Consider the following 16,905-nt stretch of genomic DNA (forward strand, 5'->3'; position numbering starts at 1 on the left):
CGGGTGATTTGCTACCGTAATTTCTCGTTTGGAATATGAGGAAATGAACTGCGGTCTGGCTCTCCCAGCTTGCATGCGGTTTGATTGGCTAGCGCTTGTACTGGCGGGAATTGCAAAAACGGGATTTGATTGGCTGACGCCAGCTTCGAGCAAACATCGAGCCTCAAAAGTTGAACATTGTTCAACTTTTGACGCCGATAGACGCTCGCGATGCTTGCAACGCCTTGCCATGCTACCCACAATGTAGTTCGGCGAAGTTTGTAAATATCCTACGTCACCCCATTCAAATGAATGGGCGAACCGTTGAAAGCATTTTTTGACGCCTGTAGTGTAGACGGGCCGTAAGGCTGTACTGTATCAACGCTTCAAACACTGCTGTGATCATCAGCATGCTAACAGGCTAACAATGACGATGCTAACATGCTGATGGTTAAAAGCAGGTATCATTTATACAATTATCAATTACCTATTATCAAAATGTCATGATCCCAGTGGTACGAGAGAACAATTCAGGAGATGATAAATCAATATGACTCCACAATTCCATCAATTGATTTTTTTCAACGTTATGTACTGGAGCCCCTGGCATGCAGCTGATGCTTTTTATTTCTGATGCCCCTGCCCCTCAGACAGCCAAAGTCCTTTTACTCATAGTAAGAAGCTGATAAAATAAATGTTTTAAGAAATGTATGTATAGTGCGATGTAGTTAAGTCTTTCCGTTCAGGCCACCCGCAGGCCAAGCGTGACATTATTTCGCCCACCTGTGTAAAGAGGCAAAGGATAGCAAGGCTGCCACTCTGTTTGTCAGAAAGCAGTATAACAGCTGTTACATCCTCATGGGATGGCAAGCTCTACTTTAGACCCACAGTTGGGTTTTAGTCAGAATGATTGTGATTCGCTAACATTGCATTGTTTCCGACAGGTATTCTATGGACCTCCACTTTTTGCTAAGACCTACACCGAGGCCATGGTGAAGGACATGTACGATATGATCAAAGATGTTCCCCAGAAGGTAAGCTTTAAAAGGCCTGCACACATCACGTCAGTGGGAGAAAATATACACCTATATTATTGAGTACCCAACTCTAGTGTGGAGAGGACATTTGTATTAGACCCATGAGATTCATTTATACAGCAAAAGAAAAAGCAGTGTCTGCCGGTTACTCGTTATAGTACATGCCTTACAGACCTTCTCTTCAATGCATTTCCGGTAATCAGGTATAGGTTATTGTTATTATGTGATTCAACATTACACTGGTACATAGCTATGCTGTAAGCTCAAAGAAAGATACCGACATGTCAAAAATTATCTTCAGGGGTTTGTACTGCATTTATGTTGGAATATTTGACAACAAACTGTTCCAGATCCTAATTAATGGCTGACACGCTGCATTCCCTTGGCCTGTATTTATCACTGAAATACTGGAAACAAGCTGCAGTATCTGTCTCAGCTCGAGTTACACAGCTTCAATTGGTAAATATTTTTGTAATGATATAGGTGTCACAATATAATACATTGGGATAAAATGCAACGGGCTACTTTAAGCGGGGCAACATATTACAATTTATTGCATTTAAAAAAAATCAAATTTAAGGAAACGTTCTTTTTTTTAAAGCAGAACCGTGGGATCTGTATCCATAATCATAGCTCTACTGTGTGTGCAGTCCCAGCAAAGGAATAATTATTTGCCCATATCATAAAAACAATTAAAAGAGTTTTTCAATTTAATTAAAAACAAAGTGAAAGATATAGTAACAAAAACGTATTCTAGATTATGTTCTATCAATGTTTTTTTGTTTTTTTTTATGCATATAGTTTTATTCTTAAAAGAATGAGAACCGGGGCCAGTCTCCGGATGACTGGACCAAAGATGTGAACGTGCTTTCTCCTTTTGATACTGAGACAGTCCTAACCCCTGCTGTTCCATCTTCAAACTGTCATCCCAATGTTTTGACAACGTGTTCTATTTTGAGACTTTCTCCTTCTATGTTGGCTACATTTTCTACTGACTTCAGTGTTTTTCTAATGAGGGCTGAAGGCCCTCCAGCTACTCCTACCCTTATTTTGTTTTTTTCTAATATTCGCAAGAACATTCTCTAGCTACTCCTACCTCTTTTTTTTTAATCTTTTTTTTTATTGAGTCAGGCACAATGAGATACATTTATATAGTCTATATTTTTCCCTTTCCCCCCCTCCCGGTCCTACATAGTAAAGTAAATAAATACATATATAGGTATAAATACAGTAATGTAAAAGATAATTAAAACAAAATTAATAGATAAGGAAATAAAGAATAATAACAATAATACATGTACCCATATACTCACATATGTATATACACATACACATATATATGTTGATGTAAGGTCCCTTAAGATCCTTACACACCAAACTGACACCAAAGAACACCAAAGAACACCTCCCGACGGAACGTCGCCTCACGTCGCCTCACGTCTTCACGCCTCACGTCTTTTGCCATGTTTCGCACTGGAACACACCGCAAAGACTTCAGCCGACGGACAAGTAGCACGTACGAATTGCGCATGCGTGAGTGGCAATAACTCTCCTTACCAGCAGGCGGCGGTAGTGTGTATTCGTCATTCAAAAGAGGCAACAACCGGAAGACAGACTGCGTGGTACACCCGAGAGAAGAAGAACAATAGCGTGTGCGTTCCATTTTCACTCTACAGCGAGAAGCTCATGGGGCTTTCCCGAACCTGTGTCGAGAGGTGGAGTTAAATGAAATCTCAGATTTGACTTCTTAATAGTTTGTTTGGGTCCCTCACTTCCGTTTCGCTTCTCATGCACTGATTCGCTAGCTGAACAGCCAATCAGAGTGATTTATTTGGCCGACGGCCTTTAGCCACAGCCTTCCGATTCAACATGTCAAATCGGCGGCGGAAGGTGTCGGCACGGCCGAAAAGACATGACGGTGCGGGACACACCAAGACACACCAATCTGAGTAGGGCGACACGACGCTCATCGGCGGCCCGACATCTATCGACGGCCGAAATCGGCTTGGTGTGTTAATGCCCTGACACACCAAGCAGTCACCAGAGAACTCGCCGACGCCGACTGTTGCGTCGCCGTGTTCTCCTGCGTCTTGGCCATGTGTCGCACTGGAACACACCGCAAAGCTTTCAGCCGAGCACGTACGAAATCAGCCATTGGAGTGTTGCTTGTGGAAGACATTCTCAAGCAACAGTCTCTCAAGAGGCGGAAGCGATCAGAGTGATTTATTTGGCCGACTGCCTGTGGCCGACGCAGCCATGAAAGGCCAAATAAGGCGTGTCACGGCCGACGGTGCGGGACACACCAAATTGAGTTTGGGCAACAGGGCACGCTTCGTCGTCCGACCAATGAAAACGGACGATTTCGGCCTGGTATGTCAGGGCCTTAATGCTCCTGACACACCAAGACGCAGGAGACGTGAGGCTAACCCTAACTCAATGTTGGTTCCTTAATCCTATCAATGTTTTCCAACAACTCTATTATGTGGTAGCTAGTCCATGTGAGTTTTAAAATGTACAGTAAAATAATGTGTGTCTTCAGGTGACCTTCCCTGTCCATGCTCTGTTGGGTCGCGGCGGCTGGCAGCACATCAGCTGGCTCCTCAGCCAGTCGTCACGGTAACACAGACACCTTCCATCTGTATTATGACAATGAGGGGAAATCAATCATTTATTAATAAGAATTACTCACTGCTCAGTCTGTCAGATCAGGCATCGACGTGATAAACACATCATAATCACACAGAATCATTCACAGTTTGCATTTTCACTATGTAGGCTACTTGTTTATAACACGCGTCAGTTCATAACATATTTTAAAGGTTGTGCTGACCACACAGAAAAGATCATCAGCAACCATAACACTTTAAATATCAGTAATGTGACTGTGATTTTGTTCATATTTTCTTGTTCAGTTACAATGGTAACCCACTTGATGACACAGTGTGTTCTGGTGTTTCCAGGTTCAGTCTGACGCTGTGGCAGGGCTCCATCCACCCAAACATCAGTGACCTGCTGTTCATCCGGGAGAACAGCCACCCTGCCAGAGTCTACTACGACATCTATGAACCAACTCTGTCTGCATTCAGACAGGCAGCAAGTAAGAAGGAGCTGTGAGACACCAACATGTGGTTGTGTTACTAGGAACAGGAGCCTAGGGACCAAGAATGAAACATTTTGTGTGTGTGTGTGGCCCAGAGTCCTGCACGGGTCTGATTTTCAAGACCCGCTCCCGCGACGTGCAATACCGAACCCGCCCCGCTACCCGCACATATTGCCAATTAGTTCCGCAACCCGACCCGACCCGTCGGCACAAGATCCGCAACCCGACCCGAACCCGCATAGCCTATATATGAGCAGTGAAAACGTGCAATTATTAACACATGCAGTTGCATATTTGTCTCAAAAAGCGTGGGATGTTGGTTATTTTCTCCATCTAGGAACCAAAAGCCTCCCAGACGTTGGATTTCGCTCTTGAGGAAGTGTTATTGAAAATGCTGTATTCTCCGCTAGAGAGCTTCACCTCAGCCATTTCGAATGTGGCGCGCTCAGAAGCAGATTGATGCGCTGCAGAGGTTATGATTATGCGCGGTCCCGCGGGGGAGAGGTCTGAGGATTTAAACATTAAACTAAATTATCATTATTTTAATATATTTATTATGCAATACCCGCGACCATCATCTTTGTTTTACCCAGAACCGAACCCGGAAAAAAGCGTTTGAAAAAATACCACCCGCGAATCACCTTTTTTGCGGGTCACCCGTCGGGTTCCCGCGGGTACCCGACCCGATGCAGGACTCTGGTGTGGCCTAGCATTACTATACTTGTGGGGACCTAAATCTGTTTACATAGTCACATGTGGGGACTCGCCTCCCTTATGGGGACAAATTGGAGGTCCCCATGAGGGGAATCATTCATTTTAGGGTGAAGACTTGGTTAGGATTAGGGTAAGGTTAAGGGTTAGGGTTAGGCATGTGTTGGTTATGGCTAAGGTTAGGATAAGTCTCCAGGAAATGCATGAAAGTCAATGTAATTGCTGGCTGGCTGGCTGCTGCTGGCTGGCTGGCTGGCTGGCTGGCTGCTGGCTGGCTGCTGGCTGGCTGGCTGGCTGGCTGCTGGCTGGCTGCTGGCTGGCTGCTGGCTGGCTGGCTGGCTGGCTGGCTGGCTGGCTGGCTGGCTGGCTGGCTGGCTGCTGGCTGGCTGGCTGGCTGGCTGGCTGGCTGGCTGGCTGGCTGCTGGCTGGCTGCTGGCTGGCTGGCTGGCTGGCTGCTGGCTGGCTGCTGGCTGGCTGCTGGCTGCTGGCTGCTGGCTGGCTGCTGGCTGGCTGGCTGCTGGCTGGCTGGCTGGCTGGCTGGCTGGCTGGCTGGCTGGCTGGCTGGCTGGCTGGCTGGCTGGCTGGCTGGCTGGCTGGCTGGCTGGCTGGCTGGCTGGCTGGCTGGCTGGCTGGCTGGCTGGCTGGCTGGCTGGCGGCTGGCTGGCTGGCCTGGCTGGCTGGCTGGCTGGCTGGCTGGCTGGCTGGCTGGCTGCTGGGCTGGCTGGCTGGCTGGCTGGCTGGCTGGCTGGCTGGCTGGCTGGCCTGGCTGGCTGGCTGGCTGGCTGGCTGGCTGGCTGGCTGGCTGGCTGGCTGGCTGGCTGGCTGGCTGCTGGCTGGCTGGCTGGCTGGCTGGCTGGCTGGCTGGCTGGCTGGCTGGCTGGCTGGCTGGCTGGCTGGCTGGCTGGCTGGCTGGCTGGCTGGCTGGCTGGCTGGGCTGGCTGGCTGGCTGGCTGTGGCCTGGCTGGCTGGCTGGCTGCTGGCTGGCTGGCTGGCTGGCTGGCTGGCTGGCTGGCTGGCTGGCTGGCTGGCTGGCTGGCTGGCTGGCTGGCTGGCTGGCTGGCTGGCTGGCTGGCTGGCTGGCTGGCTGGCTGGCTGGCTTGGCTGGCTGGCTGGCTGGCTGGCTGGCTGGCTGGCTGGCTGGCTGGCTGGCTGGCTGGCTGGCTGGCTGGCTGGCTGGCGGGCTGGCTGGCTGGCTGGCTGGCTGGCTGGCTGGCTGGCTGGCTGGCTGGCTGGCTGGCTGGCTGGCTGGCTGGCTGGGCTGGCTGGGCTGGCTTGGCTGGCTGGCCTGGCTGGCTGGCTGCTGGCTGCTGCTGGCTGGCTGGCTGGCTGGCTGGCTGGCTGGCTGGCTGGCTGGCTGGCTGGCTGGCTGGCTGGCTGGCTGGCTGGCTGGGCTGGCTGGCTGGCTGGCTGGCTGCTGGCTGGCTGGCTGGCTGGCTGGCTGGCTGGCTGCTGGCTGGCTGGCTGGCTGGCTGGCTGGCTGCTGGCTGGCTGCTGGCTGGCTGGCTGGCTGCGGCTGGCTGGCTGGCTGGCTGGCTGGCTGGCTGGCTGGCTGGCTTGGCTGGCTGGCTGGCTGGCTGGCTGGCTGGCTGGCTGGCTGGCTGGCTGGCTGGCTGGCTGGCTGGCTGGCTGGCTGGCTGGCTGGCTGGCTGGCCTTTTTCAGTTTTGGCTTAACTTGAATATTAAGACTTAAAATTAACCAATTGGACCAGTATACAGTTTATCTTTTTATTCACATTTTTTCAAAAAAGAAATTGCTATTACATGTCATTGCTCATAAAGATCAATCGTACATTATTTCCGTTTTGTGTGTCAGAAGTGAAAAACTATTTTCTTTAGAAATAACTTTCAGTTCACTTATTGAGATATGACGTGTGGTTCCAGGCCAGCAGGGACTTCTTAGGAGATTCTATCCAGGAGGAGACCTGATGGACTTCCTGTATCCAAATCACAACTGTGACTTCCTGTCCACGACCCCACGACGCAGCAGCCTGGACGTCCGCTGGGTCAGAGTCACTGACCGGACCTCCCTGCTGGAAACACTTTCAGGTCGATACAAACATGGTGTTTCCACATTAACACATTCACTTTCATCCTTTTCTGTTTTCACTGGTTGATGCACTGACAACAAAGCATTTTCTCTGCCATCAGTTACTCTGAAAAAACTATAGTTGGTGGTGTGGTTCACTGAACAGCTCAGGTGGAGTTCACATTTAACCACTGGATCCGTAAGCCATTTAACATTTTATTCAAGTCTAGATGATGGACGGTGAATTGTAGATGGCAAAATGTGGATTTTGTTTCTATACAAAATAATCTAAGCAATGCACACAAGTCTTATATAACACAACACAATAATGATTCTACATAACGCTGTCAAATTTACTTAAATCATTAATGCATTCACAATATTACATTAAATGTGACTTGTTAGACGCTTTTATCCAAAGCGACTTACATACTCAATACTGTGGGCAATCCCCACAAGAGCAATTTGGGGTGAAGTTTCTCAGGGACACAACGACATGCTGACTGCAGTGGGGTTTGAACCTGTTCCCCTAATCCGAACACTAACGTACTAGTCCACTGTGTTACACGCCTATTAAACTGCACCCCCCTTCACAATATGGGATAAATCAATAGGAATCTATCGTCACAAATAAGAGACAATCACATCAATTGTTTAAAGTACAAACAAGTGTGAAGTCCATGTGCAGACTCGCCGTGGTTTCCTTTGTTGGGCCTGCAGTCTCTGAAAGAAGGGGCACAGGCTGAAGGAAACCTTTTATAAGCTTCATAGGGGAGTGGTCTATCTTGATTGACAGTCTGGTAATGCAGGTAAACAGGACACTTGTGAGCACTGCTCAATAAAAAACTTCCCATTAAAGAAATCCCACTACCATCTTATGAAATCTTGTGAAGTGGTTTTAAACTCCAGAACCAATCAATACATTTTCCAAGTTTGACTTTGGAGGAAATGAGATTAGTTGAGCTATGAGGTGGAAGAATGAGAGGCAGAATTGTATTTATCCCTTAAAGGTGGGGTAGGTAATTCACTTCAGAAACACTTTTTGTTATATTCCACGGAATGCTCTTAACGTCCCGATAGCAATGAATAAATTAAATGCTTTGACAATAAATATATACAAATATTTCATCTGTGGAAGTCGTGGCACTGTAAAAAGCTAGACCGGGCAGATAACTGGACGGCCTACCTGCCTGTCAGCCTTCCATCTGTGCACAAACTTATCTCGTGCCCTCATTGGTCATGTGCGCGTTCGTGTGTGTTGGAGGAGGGGCTCTGTGATTTCTCAGATTTTGCCCGGTTGTGTACTTTCAAATTCTAGCGCACTCGAGCTGGTTTCTCCATTCTTACCTACCCTACCTTTAATCAGTTATTGTCATATTTTTCTCTTGAGCGGCTATAACTACATAATATCCCCAGTGAGGGGTCAAAAAAGTTTTAATCAGACCCAATTGATCTTATCTAATAATCTGATCATGGTGTGAGAAGTAGGGATTTCAAATATCAGATTCCTTTAAATGAATAAAACACAATTTGTTGTATTAAATCTTTATGGTATAATTGTGTCATGTGATTTACACTATAGAGGTTAGTTATTCTAGTTGTAAAGTTTGAACTGACTTATAACGTATTTTCAGTGTGTGGATGAACATTTTAACATGTGGACACAGATGGTGTTTTGAATCATAGAACTACTGAATCTCGAACCCTGTTCATATTTACTGTCCTGTTTATACCATGTGTGTGTTTCAGGTGGTGATGGGGGTATGTTGGTGGTTCAGGTGGTCTCTGACAGTAATCGACCCGGAGTCCCTCTGGTGGAAGGTTCTGGAAAGAGCTCGGAAGCCCTGACACTGGAGGTATATTTATATATTTAAAGAAATTCTTAGTTTTGCGGAAATGAGTCCTAAGCTCCAGTAATTAGTTAGCATTTTACCACTTTGAGTTCCCTCATTTCAAAGTGGTTAACAGAAGTTGATATTTTTACATTTTGTTGTATCGGTATATACTAAATACCATCTGGTGATGCCTGAAGCTTCTAGTGTCATAAAAATAGTGTTTGCTAACAAGTGGCTTAATGAGACTGCTCAAAGTTGGCCGCCTTTAGTACATTTGATTTTTAGAGAACACCACTTTGTGCTCCTTTCTACAGTATAAATTGCAAATAAAGAAAAACATGATTGTTTTGGTAATGTCTAATTGCTTTTATCCACCTTGTGTTTCTGAATCTCCCTAGGCAAGGAATGGGCCATAAAAGTAGTGGAATAATGATGAATTTTAAATCTAATGTGTGTGCTTGTGTGTTTGCAGGACCTCCTGGAGCTGCTGGGCCAGAGAGCTGAGGCACCCTGGGGTGTTTACCTGCGAATCCACTCTCAGCAGCTTCTGGAAGCTTCTCTCACACGGCTGCACTCGGCTTACAGCCAGGAGAAGCTGTACAGGCCTGTGTGGGTCAGCAGGGAGGGTCCACTCAGCCCAGATCACAACCAGGTATTCGGTGTCTTGACTTCAGTTGGTATTGATTTATTACCACAGAGTTGTTTTCATTTCATGCTTATATATTTTTTGTTTACATATTTTGTATTCTCTATTGTTTAGAAAAAAGCACTTTGAGCTGCTTTTTGCGAAACTGAAATTGAAACACTATAGAAACGTCGAACATATATAAAGATCATAAGAAAAGGCCAATATATTAAAACGTATGTGTCAGGGGAAGGAAGGGTCCTTAATGTATCATACTGTAGTTAAAGCAACTACTACATATTTGGCGTCCCTGTGGAAGAAAGTGGTAGTGTTATCCTTGAATTAAGACTGCATTTCCCATGAGCACCACTGTCTAGTCTAGTGTCATTAAGATCTTGATCTGCCTAACTTTTTTTATTTTTTAAACTCCCATATTATAATATATTTGAACAATGGAGGCGTGTGGCTCAGTGGATAGAGCCTTGGTCTGGGGATCAGATGGTTACAGGTTCAAACCCCACTGCAGTCAGCATGCCGTTGTGTCCCTGGGCAAGACACTTCACCCCAAATTGCTCCTGTATTGTCCACAGTATTGAGTATGTAAGTCGCTTTAGATAAAAGCGTCTGACATGTAATATATTATAGGGCCATATGTATACAAAATATGTCTCTGAAGTGTTTTTCTCAAAATACCAAACAGATCACCCATTGTAGCATGCCTCATACCCCTCTATTTCAGCCGTTACTAAAGTGCTGATTCTGGGTCTGGCACTTTAAATGTAACCGAGCTGCTGCTGGCCACGCCCCATTGGAGCATCCGCATTAGTGATGGGAATTATGGCTCTTTGAAGGGAGCCGGATCTTATGGCTCCGTTCCTTTCAAAGAGCCGTTCAAAAGAGCCGTTTTCTTTAGAGGGGGCGGGGTTACTAGGTTTATCTACGAAATAATCACCAGGATAATGATTGACTGTATTGCCAGACCTAATGTCAATAATCTGCATTGTAAACGTGACACAAGGTGGTGCCATATCCATGTCATTCATGTCAGTGAATGTACTTTGAATTTACCCTCTGTACGTGTTAAGTAAATAAAGTTGCCTTGCCTTGAATGAAATTCACGCATCTCTTAATATTAGATACTGTGTTTTTAAGTGGTGATGGAGATTATTTGTTGACCCTGCTTTAAAGGATATTTTTCCTTTACAAATGGTGTGCATTATCACTGCCTGGGTTTTGGTTGAAGTGCATCCAAATGCTGTTGCGTTTTCGCGTTTGGCTCATTTTCCATTGGAAAAACACGTTGTCTGTTTGTCCTGTACCACTTGTTATGACTTCTCTCTCTCGCGTATTCCGTTAAGACCCACCCCATCTCACTTCTCGTGCTGAAACCTACCAATCAGAGTAGGGGCGGGTCTTCACAGAATACGTGTGGGGAACAAAATCAAGCTTTTTAAAAGGCGAGTGGATTTTGGCAGGCAGTGAGTGCGGACCAACGATTGAACGATAAAAAGAACGGCTCTCACCAAGTACGACTCGGTTCCCCTCGTTCGTACCTAAGAGCCGTTCAAAAGAATCGACACATCACTAATCCGCATGCAAGCAGTGAGCTCTGTGAAGAGAAGGCTGTCTACCAGCAGAAACTCAGCAAAATGCTGCCGTGATTAAACTCCATATCATGTTCCAAACCACATCAAGCATTATTTCTGAAACAGTTTGGAGCTCAAACGCTTTTTCTCTCGCTAATTTACCACAAGGTGAGGACCTTTTATATCCGGCTTTTTTACACATATTCTCTCCAGTACAGCTTTAGCCCTGAGTGTTAGCGATGCTTGCTAACGTAAACACAGACCATATTACTTCCAAAACACCTCACGCATTTCTGATATGACGTCAAGTCTGCAGCAAATCTGGATCAGCTCCGTTGTACCCACGTTTTTAGAGATGTGGGTTCGGAGGAAAAGAGAGAGGGTTTTGTTTTCTGACACTTTGTGAGTCTCCTGCACCAGGGACACATATTTGTATAAAAGACATCAAAAAGTGCATTTTGCATAATAGGTGACCTTTAAATAACACTCCTCTGTTTCTGCCCAGAGCTTCTCTTTTTACAGGCAATTTATTGATTTCAGGTGCAAAACCGCTCACAGATGACCAAGAAACGCTGATATAAGTTGGTAGCTGCTGCTGTTGATATAGACACTATCCTCCACAGATGGCCGCTACGCCCGAGAATGCACCGCGGTTCCAATTCCCTATAGTTACCCAAAGCGTTATCTAGCTTTGTAACAGCTTCTTGTTAATGGTCTAATTTGCTGATGAACGTCACAAAGGAGTTAGTATTAAATTGAGACTGTTTCATAACCAGTAAAAAAACTCCTTGCAGGAACATCACGCTGTTGTTCAAGTGTTGTAATCATGTTTGTGTTCCACAAAATTCCCAACATTCAGGTTCATCTTTGGTAACGAGGTCCTTTGTCTTCCAGGTGTTTGTGTCCACAGTAGAGAGGCTGTTCCCGTATGTCACGCTGGTCCTGAAGCAGCAGAACCTGCCTGCTGTGTCTCAGAGGGTGGCTCTGCATGTGAACACAGCATCACTGCAAACAGGGCTTAGAGCTTTCAGTCTCACGCTCCTACGTCTGATGGACATGACGGATAGATACGACCTTATAGTGGAGGAGGACACCAGGGCTTTAGAGGGCTTAAAAGAATTTATGAGTCGGCATACACAGAGAGCAAAAACACATCCGTATCTGACATCTGATCAATCCCAACTGAGGAGGGATATGACCAACCCACCATTTTAGCACTTAAAGAGGTATTTCTGTTATATATATTGATTTCATGTGAATAGACATGAATGTATCTATCATTGCATATTGGTATTTAAAAACCACAATGATCTATTGATGATCACATGTTATCAGCTGATACTGGCCCATTACTGATGTTAGGGGGAAATATTGTAAAAAATAAATGTAAGAATGTCACTCATACATGTGTAGTAACATCTTTCATACCTGTTAATTTGCAAAAGCAGAGAAGTTTGTTGATGGAAATCATGGTTATGAGGAAAGGTCGGAGGGCATGTTCTAACCATGAATGAAGATATTGTTTGTCTGCCGTCTAACAGCAACGGTGGGATTTATAGGTTCATGTTAAACTGTTCCTTGGCCCCAGAACAAACAGAATCTTAGTCTCAGCTCTAATGATAAACGATACAGCCGTCGGTCGGTCGGTCGGTACACCACCTCGGTCCGGACTGCGGTGTCTCAGAGATCACCTTTTAAACAGTAAATGATTGTGTCCTACTGACTTTAAAAGATATATTTGAGATTTGATGCCAGGTGTTGAGTGATATGAAGTGCATTCACAACAATTACATGACAATCACGCAGGATGAACCCTAAAAGGAGTGATCATTTTTGGCTTTTAGTGAAATTACCTGAATACTTTTGGATGGATTACCATGACATTTTGGTCTGACTTTCATGACATTTCTACAAACTGATTTTGCACATGGGACAAGATTTCACTATTGGAAAGGTTCTGGTCTCAGACTCTTTACTTAAGTAAAAGTACAAATACTATGCAGGGCTAGACATTATAAATGGCCCGCTGGCCCGGAAGCACTGTTATGGCGCATTTCCACTGCAGGGCCTCGCACGGCTTAGTATGGTATAGTTAGGCCTTGATAGGCCAGGCTCACTTTATGCTGCGTTTCCATTACAGTTTAGTAGCTGGGGCAGTAACTATAGTAACGCAGTGTAGGCTGAGCCGTGACGTCATCTTCAATGCGAACCACATAACCAGCCGTTAGCTCTTAGCACTCAGAGCTCACAGCTCCTCATATCTGTTCAGAAACTAAACAAAAGTTAAACAAGTACAAACCACAGACTGCCTGTGTCATGGCGAATACAGTCGCTGGTTTATTTATGTCTGTAGGCCGTTGTTGTGAGTGTGGACGGTCGGAGCATATATAACGTTAGCTTAGCCAAGCTCCATTTAGAAAACACGCATTTTAAAAGGTTTTTCGCCTGCCGTCTGTCTGCAGACTTGTCAAAGCATTAATTCATGGTTTTTACTAACCGGTATCAGTATGTTGTTACTTCGGCATCATTTTGAAACGTGTATTACAATTAAATCACGGTAAAATATATTCATTTTGTTGTAGTTGTAGCCCCCTTGCCAGCGATTCTCTCACTAGTTTAGCATATTCAGCCAGGTTGTTGGCCCGGAAAGAACCTGGATTTTGGAGAGCGAGAAAAACTGTGACACAGTACCCGTTAGCCGGTACTACCCCTAGTGGAAACGCAACCAAAAACGGGCCAGGCTTGGCACGCTTAAACCGTGCTACGCGCTGCAGTGGAAACGAGCCATTAATGTCTACCCCTGCTATGGTCATAAAATTCTCGACTAAATGTAAAAGTCCTGATTTCAAAATGTTACTTAAAGGTCCCATGTCATGGCCATTTCTACTGATCATAATTCCATTGTTGAGGTCTACTAGAATAGATTTACATTGTGCAATTTTCCAAACTCACATTGGTTTCTCAAACAGCATCTCTGTATAGTAGCCTATGTGTATTCACTCTCTGTCCTACACGGCTTGTTGGAGCTCCTGCCGGTGAGCCCAGTGGCCGTCTGCGAGACAGCGAGACACAGCGAAACCCAGCCCGAAACCAGCCACACACACACCCGCAGCCTGGCTGGGAGTTTGTGTGTGTGCTCACACACACACCCGCAGCCTGGCTGGGAGTTTGTGTGTGTGCTCACGCACAGACTTGCCGTCTCAGGGAGGAGAAATCGGCGGAGCTGCAGCTGAGAAAAGATTGAGTGTGTGTGTCGGCTCCACGGACGTAACGGCTCCACGGATTGGTCCATTTGGACATTAGAAAAAAATGGAAAAAGAGAAATCTCCAACGAGGCGTTCTGGGGCAGCATAGACAGGTATTTTCTGTGTTAGAGTTGTACTCGCTACAGGGTGTACTTTGAGGGTTTTTGACTCTGCAGACCGTTTACATGCAGAAAAACCTTCATAACACAAGGGGACGGGTAATAACCGGAAAAGCATGACATGGGACCTTTAAAGAGCCTGTGACAGCATCCCAACAACTGTTGTGCAATGAAATATTTGGCTACTAGTCATCCTGAACCGTCAGTTTAAAAAAGAAAAAGCGATACCGTTCCGTTAAATATCAATAATTTCGAACATCGCGGGGAAATTCCTTCGACTCATTTTGAAATTTTGGGGGAAGCCGGAAGTGACGTCAATGCGGGAACGCTTCACTGTGCGGCGAGAGAGCCAAACACGGACAAAGTAGGCTTGTTTGAGACGCGTTGCGGCTCGCCTCGAAAGTAGACGAGAGTAGCCGATCGCAGCCGGGGGAGGTCTCAAAAAGCTTGCCTGAAGTCGGACAGCTCGGAGTCGGCTTCGTCTTCTTCTTCTCTCGGTTTTTTGGCGGATTGCAAACAACTTTGAGGTGCATACCGCCACCTCCGGAGTCGGCTTGACTCGGTTTGCATTTATAAAGAATGCACACATGTGTTTAATCGTTAATGTAAGATATGTACTAAGTAAATACATTTCTTCCTGCTCAAGATTAGATTCAACTTTATTGTTATTGCACATATTACAGGTACTGAGACAACGAAATGCAGTTTAGCTTCTAACCAGGTGCAACAAGCAGTAAAGTGAAAAGTAATGTACACAATCTACAGAATAAAATATAGAATGAATTGAATGATGAATAAACAGTGAGGGGTATGAATACACTAGATATACACAGCAGCCTGAGAGCAGTATGAACAGTGTGTATGAATATGCTAAGATATATAAAGTATGAAAACGGTAAGCAGTGCAAGTATAGTATAAAATATATAGATATTAATTTCATGATGATAAACATTGTGGAACAATGATGAAAAATGGGAATGGATGTGGCGACATAAAACTGACACAAAACAACAACAAACTTTTGCCAGCCAATTGGAGAGTTTCATCAGCAGCACGTGGTAAAAACCACCAATGAGCGCTCAGCTCGAGATACCAGCGAGCCGTTTCCCATCAAGCATTTCGCTTCCGCAGCCCGTGGAGAGCAACTGCGCCAACTCGCCTCGCCTCGCTCTCAAGGCTGCGGGCGTCTTTGTCCCGCGAAATTTCAAAGTCTCATGTGGGCCAGAGCCGTATAATAGAAGAGTTACGACAACGGAAGTCCAAAAACGGTTATCGTCACGTGGTTCATGTAGACGAGGATCGTTCCCCGGAAGTTCATGGCGGGCAATGTGAATGCACTGATAACAGGAGATAGAACTACGATTTTTGGTAATTATTAGTGAATAAAGGTTTTGATTTGCAATATTTATACAACAAATCGATATGTGTATGTATTTACATCAATATGTTTTAAAAAATAAAATAGAATTTGCTAATATTAAGTGATAATATTAGGATTAGTGTGAACAACTAGTTTACATGGTAGGCTAACAGTGCCTTGGTTAAAGAGCCTGTTGCTGTTTATTTATAGCTTTGAATTCTTTAAAACCAATATTATCTTCTTAAACTTGTATGGTAGTCAGGAGCATCACTTTCTAATGTTTATTGATATATTTAGAGGGAGGGGATCTAAAGTAATGCTTTAAAATTCAGATTAGATTAATGTCTACCATTTTCTTAAATTCATGGTAGTTTCAGTAATCCCATGGTAATTGAGGACACAAGTTATCTAAATGACTAATGTCATCTTTATGGCTTTCAGAAAGGACAGGAGACCGACAGGTGACTATCAAAGGACTAGCAGCAGCAGCATGATGATGATGATGTTAAATGTGTTGTTTTAGGAACATCCATTGCAAATACATGGAATTCAATAAACATTGAATAGCATATCATGCAGTTTGTCTGTGCCTTTTCCTCCGTGTTGTCCTGGTTTGCTGTGCTGCCTCCTAGTCGCCACCATGGTTTGCTGTGCTGCCTGGGGATGCTCAAATCGCTCAGAGAAAGGAGTACGAATGTACGGCTTCCCCACTGACACAGAGCGGAGGAAAAAATGGCTGGCTCAAGTCAGCAGGAGCAATTTCACGACCAACAGCAACAAAATATGTGAGGTAATTATATACAAACACTGCATTTGCACTTTTTCACAAAACGAAAACCACACCATTGGGAAAGCTTAATGTTTTGTTTAATACAAAAAAACAGGGAAAGGCTTGAAAAACACAGAGTTGAGACTCAGGGTGCAGGGTGAGGGTCTCAGTGCAGGTATTCAGGCTCCATTGAATCCCCCTCTGGTTCTTGTGCTGAAAGAGGGATAAACAGACAGGAGAAAGGGTTATACACACACAGCACACCTATTGGATGGGAAATTGCCTTGGGGAGATAAGGTGTGGTCTTTGTTCCCAACTGAAGTTATGGAACTTTATTATTTGTGAGTTTAACAAAGTATGACAAATGGCATCAGTAACAGATGTGATATGAATTTCTATAAAGTTGTCTCACATTCTTGGTCATATTTTATATACAGTATGTAATGAGTATAACATGTCCAGTAAGTATAAAGTGTTTCCTAATACTGTGTATTCAACCACTATGGAATATT

The 16,905-nt window shown here is 45.0% G+C and overlaps 1 protein-coding gene across 4 annotated transcripts in view; it reads left to right on the top strand.

Moving 5' to 3' along the window:
* Nucleotides 1–16,123, top strand: part of fam151a (family with sequence similarity 151 member A) — a 41,295-nt gene extending 25,172 nt beyond the window's left edge. For 3 of the 4 annotated variants that reach the window (XM_034195799.1, XM_034195800.1, XM_034195797.1), the window contains 7 exons: nucleotides 924–1,013; nucleotides 3,556–3,632; nucleotides 3,977–4,113; nucleotides 6,709–6,873; nucleotides 8,603–8,709; nucleotides 9,161–9,340; nucleotides 11,794–12,897. In XM_034195799.1, coding sequence (XP_034051690.1) covers nucleotides 924–1,013; nucleotides 3,556–3,632; nucleotides 3,977–4,113; nucleotides 6,709–6,873; nucleotides 8,603–8,709; nucleotides 9,161–9,340; nucleotides 11,794–12,114 — 1,077 coding nt within the window. In that variant the 3' untranslated portion in view covers nucleotides 12,115–12,897. Of the gene's footprint in view, nucleotides 1–923; nucleotides 1,014–3,555; nucleotides 3,633–3,976; nucleotides 4,114–6,708; nucleotides 6,874–8,602; nucleotides 8,710–9,160; nucleotides 9,341–11,793; nucleotides 12,898–16,065 lie in introns of those variants that run through there. The other variant, XM_034195798.1, reaches the window with a different exon arrangement.
* The last annotated feature ends 782 nt before the right edge of the window (nucleotides 16,124–16,905 follow it).

This window comes from Gymnodraco acuticeps, unplaced genomic scaffold (assembly GCF_902827175.1).
Source record: "Gymnodraco acuticeps unplaced genomic scaffold, fGymAcu1.1, whole genome shotgun sequence".
Classification (NCBI taxonomy): Eukaryota; Metazoa; Chordata; class Actinopteri; order Perciformes; family Bathydraconidae; genus Gymnodraco; species Gymnodraco acuticeps.